Consider the following 17,953-nt stretch of genomic DNA (forward strand, 5'->3'; position numbering starts at 1 on the left):
CCTAAAAAGAAAACCAAGACTACATCCCTGCCCCCCTCAAACAAAGCAGGTTTGGAGATAACAATTGACTGACGATCTGCATGACTACAACTGGATGGTACGGGAGTAGGAACCTGTCTGTTCCCATGGGAGCTCTTGAAAGAGGACAGAACAGGGATGAAAGCCTATCTAGTGAGATGATTCATGTAGGATGCTGGCCCTAGAACCTATCCTGCACTCAGTAAAGGTACTTATTAACAGTGAAATTTATAACAGGAGCAACCATGAATTCTAATATATGTCTCTGCAATCCTACCTAAAGCCTGCCAGAGATGAACCTTCTAACAATATTTATTATTATTATTGCATATGCATGAGGTGTATAAGCTCAAGTGGGGGTAAGTGGGCCAGCCATGTTGTGGCCCTTGTCACTCCTTTACTTCTATGTTATCACCAGGGATTGGACTCAGGGTCCAGGCTTGCATGGCGAGTGCCTTTATCAGAGGACCCACCTCCATGGCCCAGATATGAAATACTTTATGGAATAAACGTTTATTGTAATAATGGAATGTCTGCACTTTGCAATTGGTTATATTCAGACTATATCAGATTGAAATTGCCCACTGTTGAAGGCTCTCCTGGAACATTCCAGTACTCTAAAGACTGGCAAAGGTACGGGAAGCTGAAGGTCACACAGTGGAGTCGTGGGTACTTGTCAGGTTGTGGAGAAGTTTCTCACCCACCATCCCCTAGTTTAGCTCTCATCACAGTTCTGCACAGCTGACAGGGAAAGCCTCAGGTTCATGGGCCGGGACAGCAGATACCAGAGACACTTCAGGTTAGTCTCCTAAGATTTCACAGTCGGGGTTAATGCTGGGTATAGATCTGCTGATTCTGAGAATGGCAGATCCTCTAATTTCAAGGCAGGCTCTACTGTACAGCAAGAACAGCACCAGGAGGAGAGTGAGAATAAGAAAAGATAAGCGACAACACACACAATTCTGGAGACTTAGACTTCTATGAAAGACAACTTGGGGTGAAGGACTTGGTTCTGTTTAGCAGTGACCAGGACATAGAAAATAATAGCGATGGCAAGAACCAGGTCACTTAATGGGTATTTCTTTAGTCTCTCCTGTGTGTGTGTGTGTGTGTGTGTGTGTGTGTGTGTGTGTGTGTGTGTGTGTGTAAGACAGGTAAGAATGTCATATACTCCAAAGCATGACAATATCTTCACATTTAGACCATGCGAAATGCCAGGTATGGAGGGAACTGTTATGGAGGACATAGCACATGACCAGTTTATATGCACATTCCATTAAGCCAGGCTGATCCTAGCCAGTATCGATACTTCAGTGGAGTGTGATGCCATGAATCTGGTGGTCTAGTACTGTCGCCACAATGCTGGCAGGTGAAATAGGCAATGGGGGCTATGGTGAGGCTTAGCATGCACCCCTGACTCCTTGGAATGCAGAATGGGAGCAGTGCATGGGAAATCTGCTATGGGGATTTACATCTGTCTCCATGAACTTTAATGAAACCAGTAATGGAGAGAGCATGACCAGCTGCGGATATGTCCCTCAAACTCACTTACTGACCTTTACAGTCTAACTTCCAAATTTAAATGGCACCATCAAGTGCTCCAAATTCAGAGGTCAGCAGACTAATTTTGGATGGCATTCTTTGGTTGAGGGGACTGGTTAATCAAACCCTTTTAAAGCTGCTCTGTATTTAGCTAACTTTTTCTTTTTAAATAGAGAACAGACAGGAGGTGCTAGAATAAGCTATTATGAAGTCTATGTGACCCATGTTTGGGGCCAACAACTATCAAAAAATATAGCAGTTTGCCCAAGGACTTTCATAGCCAGGAGTCGCAGACGTTAGTGAACTTGCTGGCAGCAGACAGAGCCCACACCCTAAAATAACTTTTTCATAACAATACTAAGAAAGGTAGACAGTGGGTTCCTCCTGGGATGATGCTAAGGACAGGACAAAAGACTTCCAAATCCTTTTCTCCGACACAAACGAAGACATCCCGCCCCTCTCCCTGCCTCCATAATGTGCTTTTGTGGTGTGGATTCTACAATCCGCTTCCCAGCAGGATTCTAGAAACTGTCTTCAGTATTAAGGTATTTTTAAAGCCTTCTGGAGGAGGGGGTGCTGCACTCTGGGCCCTACCATCAAGTATTACGAAATGCTCCCGGGTCAAAGAAAGCTCTCAGTACAACCCTAACTACTGGGAAACATTCACAGGGAATCCTATACATTTGTTACATTGGCTTCGCAATGGCATTCTGAGCAATGAAGCTGGCCATCAACTTTGCTATAAAGGCAGTAACTAAATCAAGTACTGCAGTGAGGGGCCAGAGGACCAGCTCTAGGTGCTTTGGGCTGCATCTTCTGAAAACGCTAACCCTGCTGAAGATATGAGAGGCAATTGGAGCAAGCTTGCTCCTAGAGCTGCCCATCACCCGGGGAATGGAGCCACCTCTATGACTTAGCCCACAAAGCCTGACGAAAAGAGAAAGCGAAGGAGAACCCAGGCCAGCACAGCGTGAACAGGCGCCTTTGGCTATCACTGTAAATCTGGTAATGGTCTCGTTTCCTCTTGAGGCTCAGGCTAGAAATGTATACTAATTATTTTGCTGTTTATACTGTTCTCTTTTTTTAAAAAAATGTGTAACGAGTACACAGTGTTTTATTGCTTAATACTGGAGCACTCTCTGACCTTTCCAGGATACACAATAAAGCGACACTATTCTTAAGATGTATCAAGGATTGTTTGCCCTTACGTTTCCCTCTGTGACGTCCACTGTCGGTGATGGACAGCTGGCAGAGGGAGGTTAAGTTCTAGAGCTCCAGGCAGGCAGGAGGAGCAGGCATCAGGGCATCACAGTGCAGCACCGCGGCTGCCTGCCCTGGCAGAGAGGCTACTGCTACCCACTGTGTAGCATCTCTTCGGGCTTTCTGACCAAGTGATTATGGGGAGGAGAAGAGAGGACATGCAGATTTAGCGAGCATGTCATACTGAAGTAGTTTTAAAAAAATTAGTTTTCAAATTTTCTGCCAGGCTTGTAAGATTTAAGAGTGGGGGTTATTTTGTGGTAATTTTCAATAGGTTTTCTTCAAAATCTCTCCTCTCCTCTCTCTCTCTCTCTCTCTCTCTCTCTCTCTCTCTCTCTTTCTCTCTCTCTCTCTCTCTCTCTCTCTCTCTAGGTAGATAAGACGTAGAGGAGGAAAGGATGCAGAAGAGTAGCTAGCTAAAGCCTGTGTGGTGAGATGGCCTTGAAAGCTTTAAGAAGTGAGCACTGACTATGTCCTGTGTAAGCAAAGAGGGGCAAGGCTAAAAGGAGGGCATCCCATCTTGGCAGGGGTTTTTAGGACTGAAGAGGTGGGAAATCTGGCCAGTGGAACACAAGGCTGCAGCAACAGGGACAAAATTGACAACACTAGACATGCTGGTCACTAGGTGACAGAGGGCAGCTGGCCCCGTGGAGCCCTTGAAGCCTAGTGGCCAGGAAGGACACACAGCACTAACACTGGTTCACAAGCACACAAGCCTTGCCACTTCCCCTTGTCTTTGTTATTGGCTAGATACAGCAGTCTGCTGCTTCCCCCCCACCCTCGTTCGCAGGTATTGTTATGGTACTGAGATGCTAGGGAAATCTAAATCCCGGCTTAATAATTAGTGAACTGGATTGGGAGCCCGTCTGCCCACCTGTTTAAATTTCAGACGAGTGCTGCCCGAGACCCAAGCAGAGTGGCTGCCAGCATCTGGGGCCTCCCCTTCTAAGGAACACACTAAGGTAGGCCAAGTGTTAGTAGCTAAACTGCAGAGTTACAGCGAAGGGAAGCTACAGGTGAGCTCACACACACAGCTGGTGGGTAAGGAGCCCTTAATGAAGTCAAGCAATCTACCCTTAGCTCTGATTCATCCATTGAGCATTCCAACACCCTTAGGACTAAAATCGTTTCGATGCCTCAGTTTCTCTCTCAGGTCTAATAGGCATTGGTTAGAACACCCTTTATAATGAGAAAAATCACACATAATGTTCTCTTGGGTTGATGTAGAGTCTCTCGGGGTTGCGTGGGCGATGTTGGTGAGGGCTTCGGTCTTGGTGGCACATCTGGTTATAAAGGGGGCACATCTGCTGAGTCCCATCTTCTTGCACTGTGTTCTCATCCTCATAGTCAAGTCTCCTAATTGGTCCATTCTAGAAATCCAAACATTGCTTGCGTTAGCAGACACACTGGTTACATCCTTCTAACACACTGGCAAAAGCAAGCAACAGTCCAATTTGCTCAAGTCCACAACCCGATTCCCTACCCCACAAGGAACTGGACGGCAAGACAAACTTCAGCCGTGAAAGTCACCATGGTGCAGTCCACCTGAGGAAGAGGAGTGGTGCCTTGGAACTACAAACTGTAAACCACAAACTGGGAGGAATTTTAGGATTTGAGGTCTGAAATTCGTTCCCACCAAGGTCAGCTGGGGAAGACATGGTTGTGAATGTCAGGAGCCTCTCAAAAAGGGCTCTGGCTTGGATGGAATATATGAGATAGTTGAAGAGTTAAGTCAAACAAAACAAAAATAAACACCAAGATTCAGCACTGGGGGATTAGGGAATGGACACAGCAAAAGGAACTGGCATTTGACCATATGTCTGATCAAAGGGAGATTTTAAAACACTGCCCAAAATAGCCTCTCTCTTGACCTTTCCTTCTGAATTGACCTTGAGCCACAGCTGACACTTAACTCTAGAATGAATTCCCTGTGATGATCTCTGGTATTTCTAAAATGGCCCCGTCTGCCTGGGTACAGGTTTCACACAAAGGACAGCTGCTTTTGAGATTACTTAGGAGTGTTCTTTAGATTACCTGCAAGGGGAAGCATGTTTGAAGCCTTTATCACATCATGAACAGCCATTTAAATAGGGAGCAATGGATAAAATGAACGTTTATGAACATCTGACAGACTGTAAGACATAGCTGGGTGAGTACAGCATGGGCCTTACTTACAGGGGGCTGAAGACCACCAGCTCCTTTCTCTTTGAACTGAGTCTGCAAAGGCAAGCGTTCAGTCTGGAAGAAATTAAAAGACACACACCTGTAAAGCGCCAACACATCAACCAATACCAGGCAGACTCCCGTGAACAAGGAGCCGATCATGACTTGCTAAATGTCTACCAATGAAGTGAAATGTTCTTCAGGAGGACGGAAGACAAAAACAGCTACAAATTCTCTCCCCTCACCCCATCTCTCCTGGCTTCGTCAGGGAGAAAATATCCACATGTGACTACAAGGGTTGGGGCAAACCGAATATATGACTTGAGAGCTAGAGCACCGGAGGTCTTCTGTCTTTCCCCAGTGGAACGGTCTGGTACTTTGCATCAGGTAAGAGTGGACTGAACTGACAATGACAAGCCTTTATCTGTGGTCATCCATGTGGCCTGAATCCTACCTCACAAGTTGTAAAGGGAGTCATCACTTTGAACATCACCTCAGCTGCAAAGGATCTTTCCCAGCCCCCTCTGCCTGATACATTCAAGTGCCACATCATTTTTAAGGCCTCAGGTGGAGGTGGCCATTGGAGCGTTTAATAGCACTACTGTTTTCTCGTCAGTCTCCTGAAGAAGATAGAGTGCTGGAAGGAGTCTCGTAAGTGTTCATTCATCTATCACACACACGTCATTGTATAAAGTCGGTCTCCCTTGAAGTTGTTGAAGTCAGGGAGATCACTGCACTTGTGGTAAAGATTCTACAAAGCCAATTGCTCACTTCCTAAGAATGAGAATGAAAATGTTACAGAACAAAGCTAAATTATATTCCCCTACTTTTAGTCCTGTTGAAAGGCAGTCAGTGTTCACCCCTATCTGACTTAACTATCAAAACTTTCAAAATGCATTCTTAGCAGACCACAAGCCTTCCCTAACCCAAGGGCTAAGGATTGTCGTCAAGTAGCATCTAAAAACACATACATGTGGCATCCATCCATGCATCTGGCAATTAGAACGTTAGAACGTTCTTCCGTAACTAACAAAAATCTCGAGTTCCTGCTTCCACCATGTTTGAATCTAAGTCCCCAGGCCATTGTCACTCATATTTGACTCCACAATAAACCATCTCTTATTTGCTTTGAAGTACAAACTGTGCTTTTTTTTTATCAGCTATATTCTGCATGTGTCTAAATCTGTAACTAAGGTGTCTCAGATCACAGATGGTTAGTAGACAGCTACTCAAGGTTTTGAGTAGCATCTAGGTTTTTGAGGCTTACATCCCTTGCTTCTAGCTCCATGACTACAGGGAGATGGTCTGCAAGCACAATAAGAGGAAGACTGAATGCCCTGTGTGGCTCTATCTCCCAGCATGTCTTTGCTCTGCTGTCCCTTTGGTCTGAAAGGTTTACCCCTTATGCCCTGGTGGTTGAAATACTCTCCCTATATGGTGGCCTGACTAAACTCACTGTTCCCTTCCCTCAGAGCCTTTCTGTGACACAGTCAAGCCTTTCCACCCGCTTTTCCCACTGTTCTCTGTGTGTCTATTATGCCTTGCCTCATAGTTTGCCTTTTATAATCTTCAACTCCAGTTGACATACTGGTCATGTCTGGTCTGCTGCTCTGACTGAATATTTGTCCTCCTCCAAGTCCATTTGCCGAAACTCAATCTGTAATGTGATGGTACCAGGAAGTGGGTCTCACATGAGTGGCATTAGTGCTCCTTATAAGGCACTGATGAGACTAGAGTTATTTTCTAAACTATGAGGTTACAGAGAGATGGCCATATCAGGAGAAGGGTTTTCCCCAGGCACTGGATTTTGGAATACTCAACCCCTAGAACTAGGTGACATTTCTGTTTGTTGTGAGCTCCCTTTTATGGTTTGTTTTTATAGCAGCTCAAACAAGACTGTCTATTTTCATCCCTGTATCCTACCCTGTCTTCTGTAATAAGTCAATGGTTAATGAACTGATTAGAAGCTAAACTCTCATTGGTTCTTGGTCTCCTGTGTCAAGATTATCCATATTATAAATTATCTCTGATAAGCTACCTCCCCCCAAAGCCATCTGCAACATGATACTAGGGTGATTTTCACATGCCCAGATGACATTAACAACATAATACGTACTGGTAATAAATTCCAGGCAGGTCATCTTAATGGACCTGTGGCCAATCATGTGGAACCCTTGAAATTCAATACGATGTAGCTGTCATATTTGATTTCTTAATTTTACTGTAAATGTGGATCTTGTCATTGGCTTAAGGTAAAGCAGCATGCTTAAGATAAGGAACCCGAGTTCCTGGGCACCCTGCCTTCTGGTACTTGGCTCTAGTTGACTGTTGGATATCACTACCGTCTTCTAGTGCCCAGGTCTCACCTACTACCCCATCCAGCGATGCCATGCTTCTACCACAAAAGGAGACAGTACTGGCTTAGGAAAAACCAAGGTCAGAAGTATGCTCTTCCAGCACTGTACAACTTGGCAGGTCCCCTGAGGCCACGTCCCAGCAAAATCAAGAGTCCTACTCAACCCAAGCTGGGTAAGAAGTATCATCACCACAATCTTCACAAATTATTTTCTTGCTCATGGTCCAAGGGATAGAGACTTGAGAACTAATACCTTAAAGTAAAATTAGTATTTTCCTCAGCTTCTTGGCTTTTCTAGAGGATCTCTGCATCTGTTTTCTTCCTACTTTTTATACAGATGATTAAGAAATTGTTTTGTGTCACTCATAACAAAGTATAATTTGATAAGACAGTAGGTAATAGCTCTACAGAGAGAGCGGGCATAGATTTTCTAAATCATCTAGATCAATTCATCTTTTTGAAGAGGTGTCTGGATGTCTGTATAAAATACATCTTATTTATAACTTCATTTCTTTGTCTTCCAATATCCTCTATGTTACAATAAAAGCTAAACCTATTTGTGTTGATTTCTAGAAAAATAAGTCAGTAAAAGCCATCACAATGTTTGGCGTCTTTTATCAGCACCAAGTAACCTCTGACAAAGTCCAGGTACAGCCCACCCACACTGTTGTCTACAGCAGTCTCACCTGTCTAACAGTCTGATTCAATTTCTACATTTAATGCTCTCAGAGAAAGAAAAAGGAATCTGGTCACAGACTAAGCTGCCCTATCTTCCAGAAAGCATACAATCTACCAAAGCAAAGGCAGTCAGCAATGTCTGGAGGCTGTTCCTCTTTTGTATAAAAGAACACAATCATGTGGGAGAATGAGAAGAGAAAAAGTGTAAGAAGACCTTGAAGACGACTCTGGTGAGATGGGTACAAGATGCCTGTGGAAAGAAGAGCTGCCACCAACTCTGAAGGAGATACAATCTACAAATATATCTATATCTATATCTATATCTACACATACATACATACATGGCTGCAACCATTTACAGAGAGATGTGTTGGGAAAACATGCTGGTCCAATTTACTCTACAATATTCCAGATGCCGACTTCCCCATGACCAGGAGATTTGTTATCACCCCCCTCTTCCCAACATGCTAGGAAGCCTCTCCCTGTGTCAACACAGGAATGACTCTCTGGAAGCCAAAGTTAGGAATGCAACAACATCTCCATTGAGCTTGCCAGAGCAAGGGACTGCAGAGGCTAAACTGTACTCATAAACGAACTAATAGAGAATTGCTATCTTTTCCTATGGTAAGAGATAGGAAATTAACCAAACATTTAGCAACACAGAGCTGACCCAGAATGGGAGTACCTAGACTCTATCTCATATCTGAAATATTCAGCAAATCATATACTTCAGAGGACCCATGAGTCTGAAATGCTGAAATTGAGTTTATAAATAAACTGATTTTTAGGGGTCAGTTTAACACGTCTATAAAAGTTGGGTGGGAAATATAGTTTTCATATACCTCACTTGTTCCCTCCATATATGGGTTTAAACCTCAGCTCAGGACAACTTCCAGCTACACTGAGGCTCATCTGTTACTTTTGTACACACTCTTTTCTTCAGGTGTCTGTGGCAGTGCACCATATTTGGTTGTTAGCAAGTGTCCAATGGCATGGATGTGTCATTTTATCCATACAATGATGAAGAATAGTTTGCCGTCCCAGTCCCCCTGGGCTCTCTGTCTTTAATACAGCTGTGAGCCACCATGTGGGTGGCAGGAATCAAACCCACGTCATCTGGAGTACAGCCAGCACTGTTCACTACTGAGCCACCTCTTCACTGTCAAAACCGCACTCCTGTCCTTTCAGGCTTCCCCTGGCATGCTCTAACTGATGGCCACTGCCACGGGCACCACCGCCTACCGTTTCTGGCTTTGCTGAGAGGACACAGAATGGCCTGCCATCTCATGGCTTACGATCACATTAATCTTCTGACTGGGACCTGGCCTCCTAGGTCAATGGCTTCTGTCCTCCGCCGTGTCATCATCCTTTGCAATTCTGTTATCTTCATGGTTTCAGCGCTGACCACACAAACTGTGCTTCTTTCTCTTTCTCTGATCAGTTTCAGGTTAATACCTAAGATAATCTGTAAATGTACTTTTCAACGGACTTCTAATAAATGGACAATTCTGGGGGCACAGAAACCTGAGCTATCTTTTCTGAGCTGGATGCTTGCTGCAGGACTCTCCTGGGTTGCTTTCCACGTGGTGCCACATGTCTGCAGGCATCCTGTCTCCTTTTAGTACGTCACATTGGTAAAAAGGACTTCAATCCTATTGAAATAGTTTGCCCTAGTAGTTTTTGTATAGACCACCAAGTAAGTCTCAGTTATGTTGGTTTATGCCATAAATCATGAATCAAGTCCTCAGAACAAGAGTTTAGACAATTGTTGCACAAAGAGGAAATCCCAGAGAATAAGAGCATACACAGAAGCAGCGCGTGCACACACACACACACACACACACACACACACTTCACACTATATACACACTCACCACACACATACACATGTGCATATTCTCTCTCTCTCCCTCCCCTCACCCCATCCCCCCTGACTTTTCTGTTGCCTTCAGGAGATTCATGATGATCAATGTCTTACTGAACTCACTGGGGAAAGTTCTACTTTTAAGTAAGCTGAAGTGTCTAGAATCTGGAGAAGGCAACTGAAAATGAGGTTCAGGTTGAAGAGCTCAGATACAGGCACAGAGGGAGTTCATTTGGCTCACGACAAGTCTAAGCACACATGGATCAGATAACAAATGGATAAAAGAGAAGGAGACATTGGTAGGAACTATGGTCTTACCACTGCTAGAGCCTGGTTAAAGCTGAGAAATGCTCAGGTTCTAACCAGCTGAAGCAGAAAATTCACGCTCAACATGATACCCAATTACTCCATGTTGGTTACTACCTCAAGAAAAGAGGTTTAGTTTACACTGGCTCCCTGCCCTGTGGGCATATGTAAGAGGCTGCATCTAATGTTGGTCTTCTTGCTAATAGAAGCTGAGACAACACAGGGGAATCGCAAGAGACAGGGAGTGTATGCATGGTTCCCCTCTTCCCATAAAGCCATCACTAAAAGGATTGCTATGGGGATCCTTGCTAACGGCCTTAACTAATCTCAATCACATCTCAAAAGCCACCTCTCAGCAGTAGAGCTGCACTGAGTTTCCATCCTCTTAATACAGTGAGGATTAAATTTCAACATATGAAGCCTTCACAGATACTGAACACACACCCAAAACTTAAGAGACAACAAGAATTTGTCCTCCTTAGGGGTAAGAATAGGCTTCTAGGACAAACATAAGTTTCTAGAAGATGAAGTTGATTTTTAAGTGAATACTGCCAGAAAATAACACAATTCTTACTAAGGAGTAACAGAAGAATTAGGTAAATTGATGTCCTGTGCCTAAATGATATCTAACAACAATGAAAAAAAAATAGAAAAGTAAATAAAAAAATTAGCCTGGAATGGAATATACACGTTAAAATGTCTATCCTAGGTCAGACATGGCGGCTCACACCTATAATTCCAGCACCCCAGATGTCAAAGCAGGAAGAACATTAGCTCCATGCTAGCCAGACCACACAGGGAAGATGGTCACCAAAAGGCTATTATTAATACATTTACAGCAACCAAGAAAAAAAGCATTAATAAAGGCGAAACAGAATGAAAGGGAATCCAAAGACAAAGAATTACAACGTGAACTGGAAAACTCTCTAGATGTGCTTATAGTTGATTAGACACTGAGTGTATACAGGTATACAGTGGGTGTATATGTGCATACATGCAAACAACACACTGGAAAGAGAAAGTTAGCAAACACCAGTTTTGGTGAAACAAAAAAACAAAAAACCCAAGTCTTTATTTCTAAAGGTCATTGCACCCTAAAATGAATGAATTAAAATATGTAATACTACCCAAAGATACTTCACAATACAGTTGCTGAAAAATCAATATTAAAGACATATTCAAAGATATAGCTAGAAGAAAAATGATATAAAATATGCAAAAATTATGCAAGAATTATCCCTTACTTTTTATCGGCAATAATGGAAAACATGGGAGACAAGAGACTATGCAAATTCAAATGTAATGTGAGTGGTGAAAAAAACTAACTGGATATCAATTGTAGGCCCCACAGAAATGTTAGAGCGAAATGAAGAAATGCCCACACAAACAAAAGCTGAGACAATTTGTACTCAGATCATCTGCATCACTGAAGTGTTACAGAAAGATTCTCCATGTTGAAGAAAACTGACTCCAACAAGAACTTTGACATTTCACAAATATGTATTATGGTTTAAGAAATAATACAGTAAGAATGGATTACCAAGTTTGTATAGCACATGAAAAATCAACGAATTATTCTATTATTCTAAGAATACTAAAGGAAGTAAAGAAGCAGAAGTAGTGTTTTATATAATAAATGAAGTTGTGTAATGTTACGTTATAGTAGGGCACAGGTTTTTCTCTTTGTCAACTTGACACAGGCCATTGTTATCTTTGAGAGAACCATAATGGGGAAATGCCTTCATAAGACTGGTGTGGTGGCAAGTTTGTAGGGTATTTTCTTCATTAATGACTGATGTGAACTCATGCCTGGTATTGAGCTCTTGCTCAGTCCATCATGGGCAGAGCCACCCATACAAGTGACCCTCAGTGTTACAGGACGGCAGGCTGAGCAAGCTACGAGGAGCAAGCCAGTGAGCAGCATCCCTCCACGGCTGTGCTTCAGTTTCTGTCTCCAGGTTCCTGCCCCACCTTCCCTCAGTGACTGAGAACTGAGAGCTGAAATGAACCCTCTCCTCTCCAAATTGCATTGGTGAGAGTGTTTATCGCAGCAACAGAAACCCGAACTATGGACAGTAAGTAAAAAGTGAGCTTGCTGAAAGCTTGAAAAACCACAGAAAATAGTAAAAATAAAAATATGTAACTAACAATTCAACAAAGAAGCTAATACCAAAGGACTCAGCAAGTTTGGAAGGAAATGGGGAAAGGATGAGATAAATAATCAACAGAACACACTTAAGACATCAGATGGTGAAGTTAAACCCAACCATAGAGGTAAGGATAGAGTACGTATATGAATGAAAGACAAGGACTGTTAGATGACTACGACTCATCCAACTGACAAGATGTATTTACAATTCATTTATGCTACAAAGAGGGTATCAAAAAAAAGCAAAGGAAGCACTGTGTGATGATTCACTCCTGCAATACCACCAGCACTTGAGAAGCAGAGATAAGATTACAACAAATTCAAGGGTTAGCCTGGGCTATAAAATAAAACATTAATTCAAACAACCCTCTTCCTTCCTCAAAACAAGAAGAAAAATCCATACCATGGAAACAGAAGCCATTAGAGAAACATTAAAAGTGCTTAAAAACTGGAGTGAAGTTTACTCTTACTGGCTGGCTTTCATAGTGCTGGATGGTTTACTCTACAGGAGGGAACAAATCTAGTACCGTAACCCTGGCTAAGAACTTGGAGCTGGGGCGGTTACAGACTGGGGGACAACCTACTCCTGTTTTGCTAACCTGACAATCAAACTGCCTTCTACATGCTTTATATTCATAGATGGGTAGAGCCCTCGGCTTCACCACAGAAGCTTCTTTTTGCAGTGCTCAGTGGTTAATACAGAGACTCAGCCACTCAAAGTGCAGCACTGTGACTGTGCCACCCTGCCCTTACTAACAAGGCTTGGGGAATGTTGTGGAAAGAGGGGCAGAAAGGATCTAAGAGGCAGAGGCTGAGGAGCATAACTGCAAAAGTGTCTCCACTGTAGCTTCAGCTACCAGACCAAGATCATGCCCCTCCACATTTCACTAAGGAAGAGGCCCTGCCTTGTGGGGCAGTGGCCTGTGCCAGGAAACCTGGCAAGGTCCAATGGGTTCAGAAGGCCTCGTACCTACTTGAGGACGGTAGGCGTTTCACCTACTCCTGACCAGACTCCTGGTTTGGAACACATGACCACAAGTCCCCGCATAAAGAACGTGACTACTGGTCACACACGGTACAGAACACAGAGTTTCCCATGCTAATGGGGTATCTGGATGGGCCCAGAGGGTTTAGTCAATAAGCACCCCTCCTGGACATTCCTTGTTCTCCCACTCCCTGAGCAGTGTATTGGTGCTTCCCTCAAGCCCAACACCTGATGGCAGTGTAGGGTGAAATGTAGCCTAGCTTTCTGAGTTTCGGCTGCCTGAGCAGAGTTCATACACCCCTGTGGCTAGATGGTACTGGAACCACAGCGCCTTACCCATGAGGCCTCACTTCCAGGAGGAGTAAGTTCTCCCTTGGGCTTAGGTTCTTAGCCAGGTTTACAGTACCAGGCAGGCATGGGTTCCCTCCTGGGGACTGAACCCTCTGGCACGATGAAAGCAAACCAGTAGAGAGTGAGAGTAAGACTTGAAGTCCTGCTCCCTGTGGGGCTATGGTAATGGTGGCCAGAAGAAGGGGTGCCATTTCTTTCAGTGCATTTGTCCCTGAGGCATTACATGTGCTTCAGTGAAGTATCCCCAGCCATGCTCAGGCAGGCAGACCTATTTAAACTCAGTGAGTCACAGACAGACACAGAGATGGGAGAGAGGAAGGGGGGAGACAGGTTAAATGGAGGGTTTCAGCAGGAAAAGGAGTAGGGGTAGGAGAGGGTATTGGGGGAGAGGGCAAAAAGCACTGAAATTGTTACACACATGTAGAAAACTGTCAGATAACAATTTTTAAAAAGGGACAAAGGTATAAAGAGACAAGAAGGCAGTCCTCAAGCCATGTGCACCCATCCAATAGGAGAATTACAAAAATGCATAAAAAACTTACTGACAGAGCTAAAAGACACAGATGCACTCACATAAACAGTTGGTCAAGTACTCCTTTCTTATCAACTAAAAGAAAACTGTCTGATGGGTCACCAACTCTATGAACCACCTTGACCTAACTGACATTGGTAGAAGACTACATCCAATCACAGCACAATGACATTTACACAACAGTGCAGCAAGACAGACCATGTGCTGGGGTTTAAAAAGTCTCAACACGGAGGGGCTAAAACTTTATAGTCATTTTTATAAGCATTAATTCTCACTAGAGATATATATATATATCAGTAGAAAATTAATGGGAGGTTAATATTGAAATATTTTTCCATTTCAATTATTTTTATTTATACTAATTTTCATAATTTATTAATTTACAAACATAATTGACTGAAGAACAAGGGAAACTAGAAAATACACCTCTCTCTCTCTCTCTCTCTCTCTCTGTGTGTGTGTGTGTGTGTGTGTGTGTGTGTGCACGCGTGCGCGTGAGTGCATGCTTGGAAGGTAGTGGTAGTGATAAGGAGGAACACTGTGTGAGTAAAGTTTCTGGTCACTGAAATGGTCTTGGGTGAGGCAGGGCTTAAAAAATTCATATGTCTGGTGGTGTTTTATCAAAGTTTACATTTAGAACGTAGCATTGTTACACAAGCTGTACTTCAATGAAGTTGACTTTTAAATGGCCACATTTCCATTTTATCACAGTTGTCCCATTTAGGAAGAACTCGATTGAAGAGCTGAAGTAGTATGGCATCTGCCACAATAAAGCAAATTCTCAATTACAACCTGGTCTCTGACAGAAACTTTTCTGTTAATGTATCCAGGTGTGTACTTGTGTTTTAATGACGGAGTTGCTAATCTTTGCAGATGGTTTCTCTATGCTAATAGAGAAATGTAAAAGAAATGGCTATCATACATAATTAATAATGTGCAGAGTCTTCAAAACATGTATGATATCCTCCTACCTATTAACTACCTTTTGAAATGAGACAAAACCTATTGGGGTGTGGTAGAGTATATCTTAAATCTCAGCTACTTGGGAAAGTGAGGCAGGAGAATGACTTGAGCTGAGGAATTAAGGCCAATCTGGACATCAGAGAGACCCTGCTTCAAACCAACGAAGACCCTAGCCAAAGTTCACCTTCTCTTTCACTGATGTTAGAGTTGTGGGAGGCAGAGCATGCTGCAGGAGAACACCCATGATGACGGGGTTCTAATTAAGCAGCATTCACAGCACTCAGGTCCCTGTGTAGCAAGGTAAGTGCTCGTTATGCTCTCGTGACAATTACCCACATGGCAACTTACTCAGACAGACCTTTGACATCTTAGAGACTGGGTGGCATCCACTGCCAGTGCTCATGAGTGACCATAAGAGGCCCATGACAGATGATATGAACTTTTAAAGACAAACTGGAATCAAGACCAGAGAGGTTTTCTTGACGAAACGTATTATTTAGTCAACCACCAAGCTCAGGGACCACTCAATAGCCACCCTTAGCTTCTATTTTTAACTTGACATATCATTTTTATAAAAATACAGAGGTATTTGGAATATAGGATTGTTGCTTGGGGGAGGTGACATGTCACTAAGCTTGGACTTTTCCCCTTATACTTTTTTTTTTTAATTAACTTGAGTATTTCTTATTTACATTTTGAATGTTATTCCCTTTCCCGGTTTCCGGGCCAACATCCCCCTAACCCCTCCCCTTCCCCTTCTTTATGGGTGTTCCCCTCCCCATTCTCCCCCCATTTCCGCCCTCCCCCCAACAATCACGTTCACTGGGGGTTCAGTCTTAGCAGGACCCAGGGCTTCCCCTTCCACTGGTGCTCTTACTAGAATATTCATTGCTACCTATGAGGTCAGAGTCCAGGGTCAGTCCATGTGTAGTCTTTGGGTAGTAGCTTAGTCCCTGGAAGCTCTGGTTGCTTGGCATTGTTGTTCATATGGGGTTTTAAGCCCCTTCAAGCTCTTCCAGTCCTTTCTCTGATTCCTTCAACGGGGGTCCTGTTCTCAGTTCAGTGGTTTGCTGCTGGCATTTGCCTATGTATTTGCTGTATTCTGGCTGTGTCTCTCAGGAGAGATCTACATCCAGTTCCTGTCGGCCTGCACTTCTTTGCTTCATCCATCTTGTCTAATTGGGTGGCTGTATGTGTATGGGCCACATGTGGGGCAGGCTCTGAATTCCCCTTATACTTTTAAATTAATTTATGGTTCTCTGGTATCTGCAATGAACCATGCTCACTGTAGACTTTGATCCCACATTACACACAATAACTGTGTAAAGGCTGTGTGGACTAGACTTTCAAATACTTGGGATTTCTTTGCATATAGCCCTTCTTTTCTAATGTGTGGCAGTTAAGGTTGTCCTCCATGCACTCTCTGGAAGTTCTCATCTTTGAGCACTCTCCTTAGTTCTGTAAGAGGTTGGCAGAGGCTCTCTGAACTTAATGTGTACTTTCCTGAGAACATATCTGCAGAGTTATAATCAGACAGACCTTGACAAAGATAATCTAGATGTCATGTTTTTATATCCTAGGCAATATAACTGTTCCCATGTTACACTTGAAGAAATTAAGGCAATGTCCACATTTGTAGAGTTAAGATTTAAATTCATGTTGATGTACTATTGGTCTGTGTTTTCAACAGGATCAGAAACTGCCTGTCTCAAGATTATCTAGTCTTCCAAATTCGACTCAGAAAAAGAGAGGGTGAACTAGGTAAGCTGGCAGAGTGTCCAAGGACGGACCCCAGTGCTCAGTCCTTGCCAGTGTTCCACATCTAAGGTCTACCTTTATCTCATCAGATAGAAGGATGGCATAAGTGACATCATACCACCTACCTAGGCTACAGCAGCTTTCCACGAGCAAACATGAGACCCATCCTGGGGGTAAACTCAGAATGCTTATCTGCTACAGGATAATGCTCTAAAATGGTGCTTCTCAGCCTTCCTAATGCACTTCCTCATGTTGTTGTGACCCCCAACCATAAAACTATTTTTGTTGCTACTTTGTAACTGCACTTTTGCTGCTGTTATAAATTGTAATGTAAATACTTTTAGAGACAGAGGTTTGCTGAAAGGGTAGTGACCCATAGGTTGAGAACCACTGCTTTGAAACGGTTTGGAGGGCAGATTCTTGGATTGGTTGCTTATACCTTGAAGAGAGAGCGTTATTAAAGTTCATTATCCAATTCCCTAATTCAGGCTATTACAGACTGTAATGAAAGAGTTAAGGAAGAAATGACCACTTGGTAATATTTTCAAATGCAGGCCTAAATCACTAGACTCACTCTCAAGACTTAAGAGTGTAAACATTATCACGTTTGGCAGCATGAGACTTTTCTGAAGTTGTCCCAGGATTCTAGGAGCTTTGTTGTTGCAAATGTTTCATCGGGAAGGAAGGGTGTGCTCTCCCTTCTCAAGGATAAACAAATGCATTACTTCTGCTGAGTAGACACACTGGATTTTAATTTTTAAAGTGAAACTTGATAAGACATTTTAATGAAATTTCTTATCTCAGAGTATAGTTTCAATCCTCATATTAAAATACACAAGATAGCAAAAGTTCACTTAAGTTGCAATATGTATGCAAAGCAAAGTATCTAATTAGAGTGTACAGATGATAAAAAGAGATAAAAAATTATTTACAAGCAAACTAGTCACCCACATGCAATTCTAAAATGTCCCTCCACCTATGAATCCAAACCATTTCCAGGTTAACAAGTCAAGGGTTTACATGCCTAG

General features: G+C 43.1%; 1 protein-coding gene across 1 annotated transcript in view; it reads right to left on the reverse strand.

Annotated features, from left to right (window-relative positions):
- Positions 1-3,985: 3,985 nt before the first annotated feature.
- The window catches only part of Nectin3 (nectin cell adhesion molecule 3), a 97,175-nt gene continuing 83,207 nt past the window's right edge, over positions 3,986-17,953 (reverse strand). Inside the window, exons 8-9 of the mRNA XM_032900260.1 lie at positions 4,996-5,058; positions 3,986-4,190 (exon numbers count right to left, since the gene is read on the reverse strand). Coding sequence (XP_032756151.1) covers positions 4,017-4,190; positions 4,996-5,058 — 237 coding nt within the window. The 3' untranslated portion in view covers positions 3,986-4,016. The remainder of the gene's footprint in view (positions 4,191-4,995; positions 5,059-17,953) is intronic.

The sequence above is a fragment of the Rattus rattus genome, chromosome 4 (assembly GCF_011064425.1).
Source record: "Rattus rattus isolate New Zealand chromosome 4, Rrattus_CSIRO_v1, whole genome shotgun sequence".
NCBI classification, from domain to species: domain Eukaryota; kingdom Metazoa; phylum Chordata; class Mammalia; order Rodentia; family Muridae; genus Rattus; species Rattus rattus.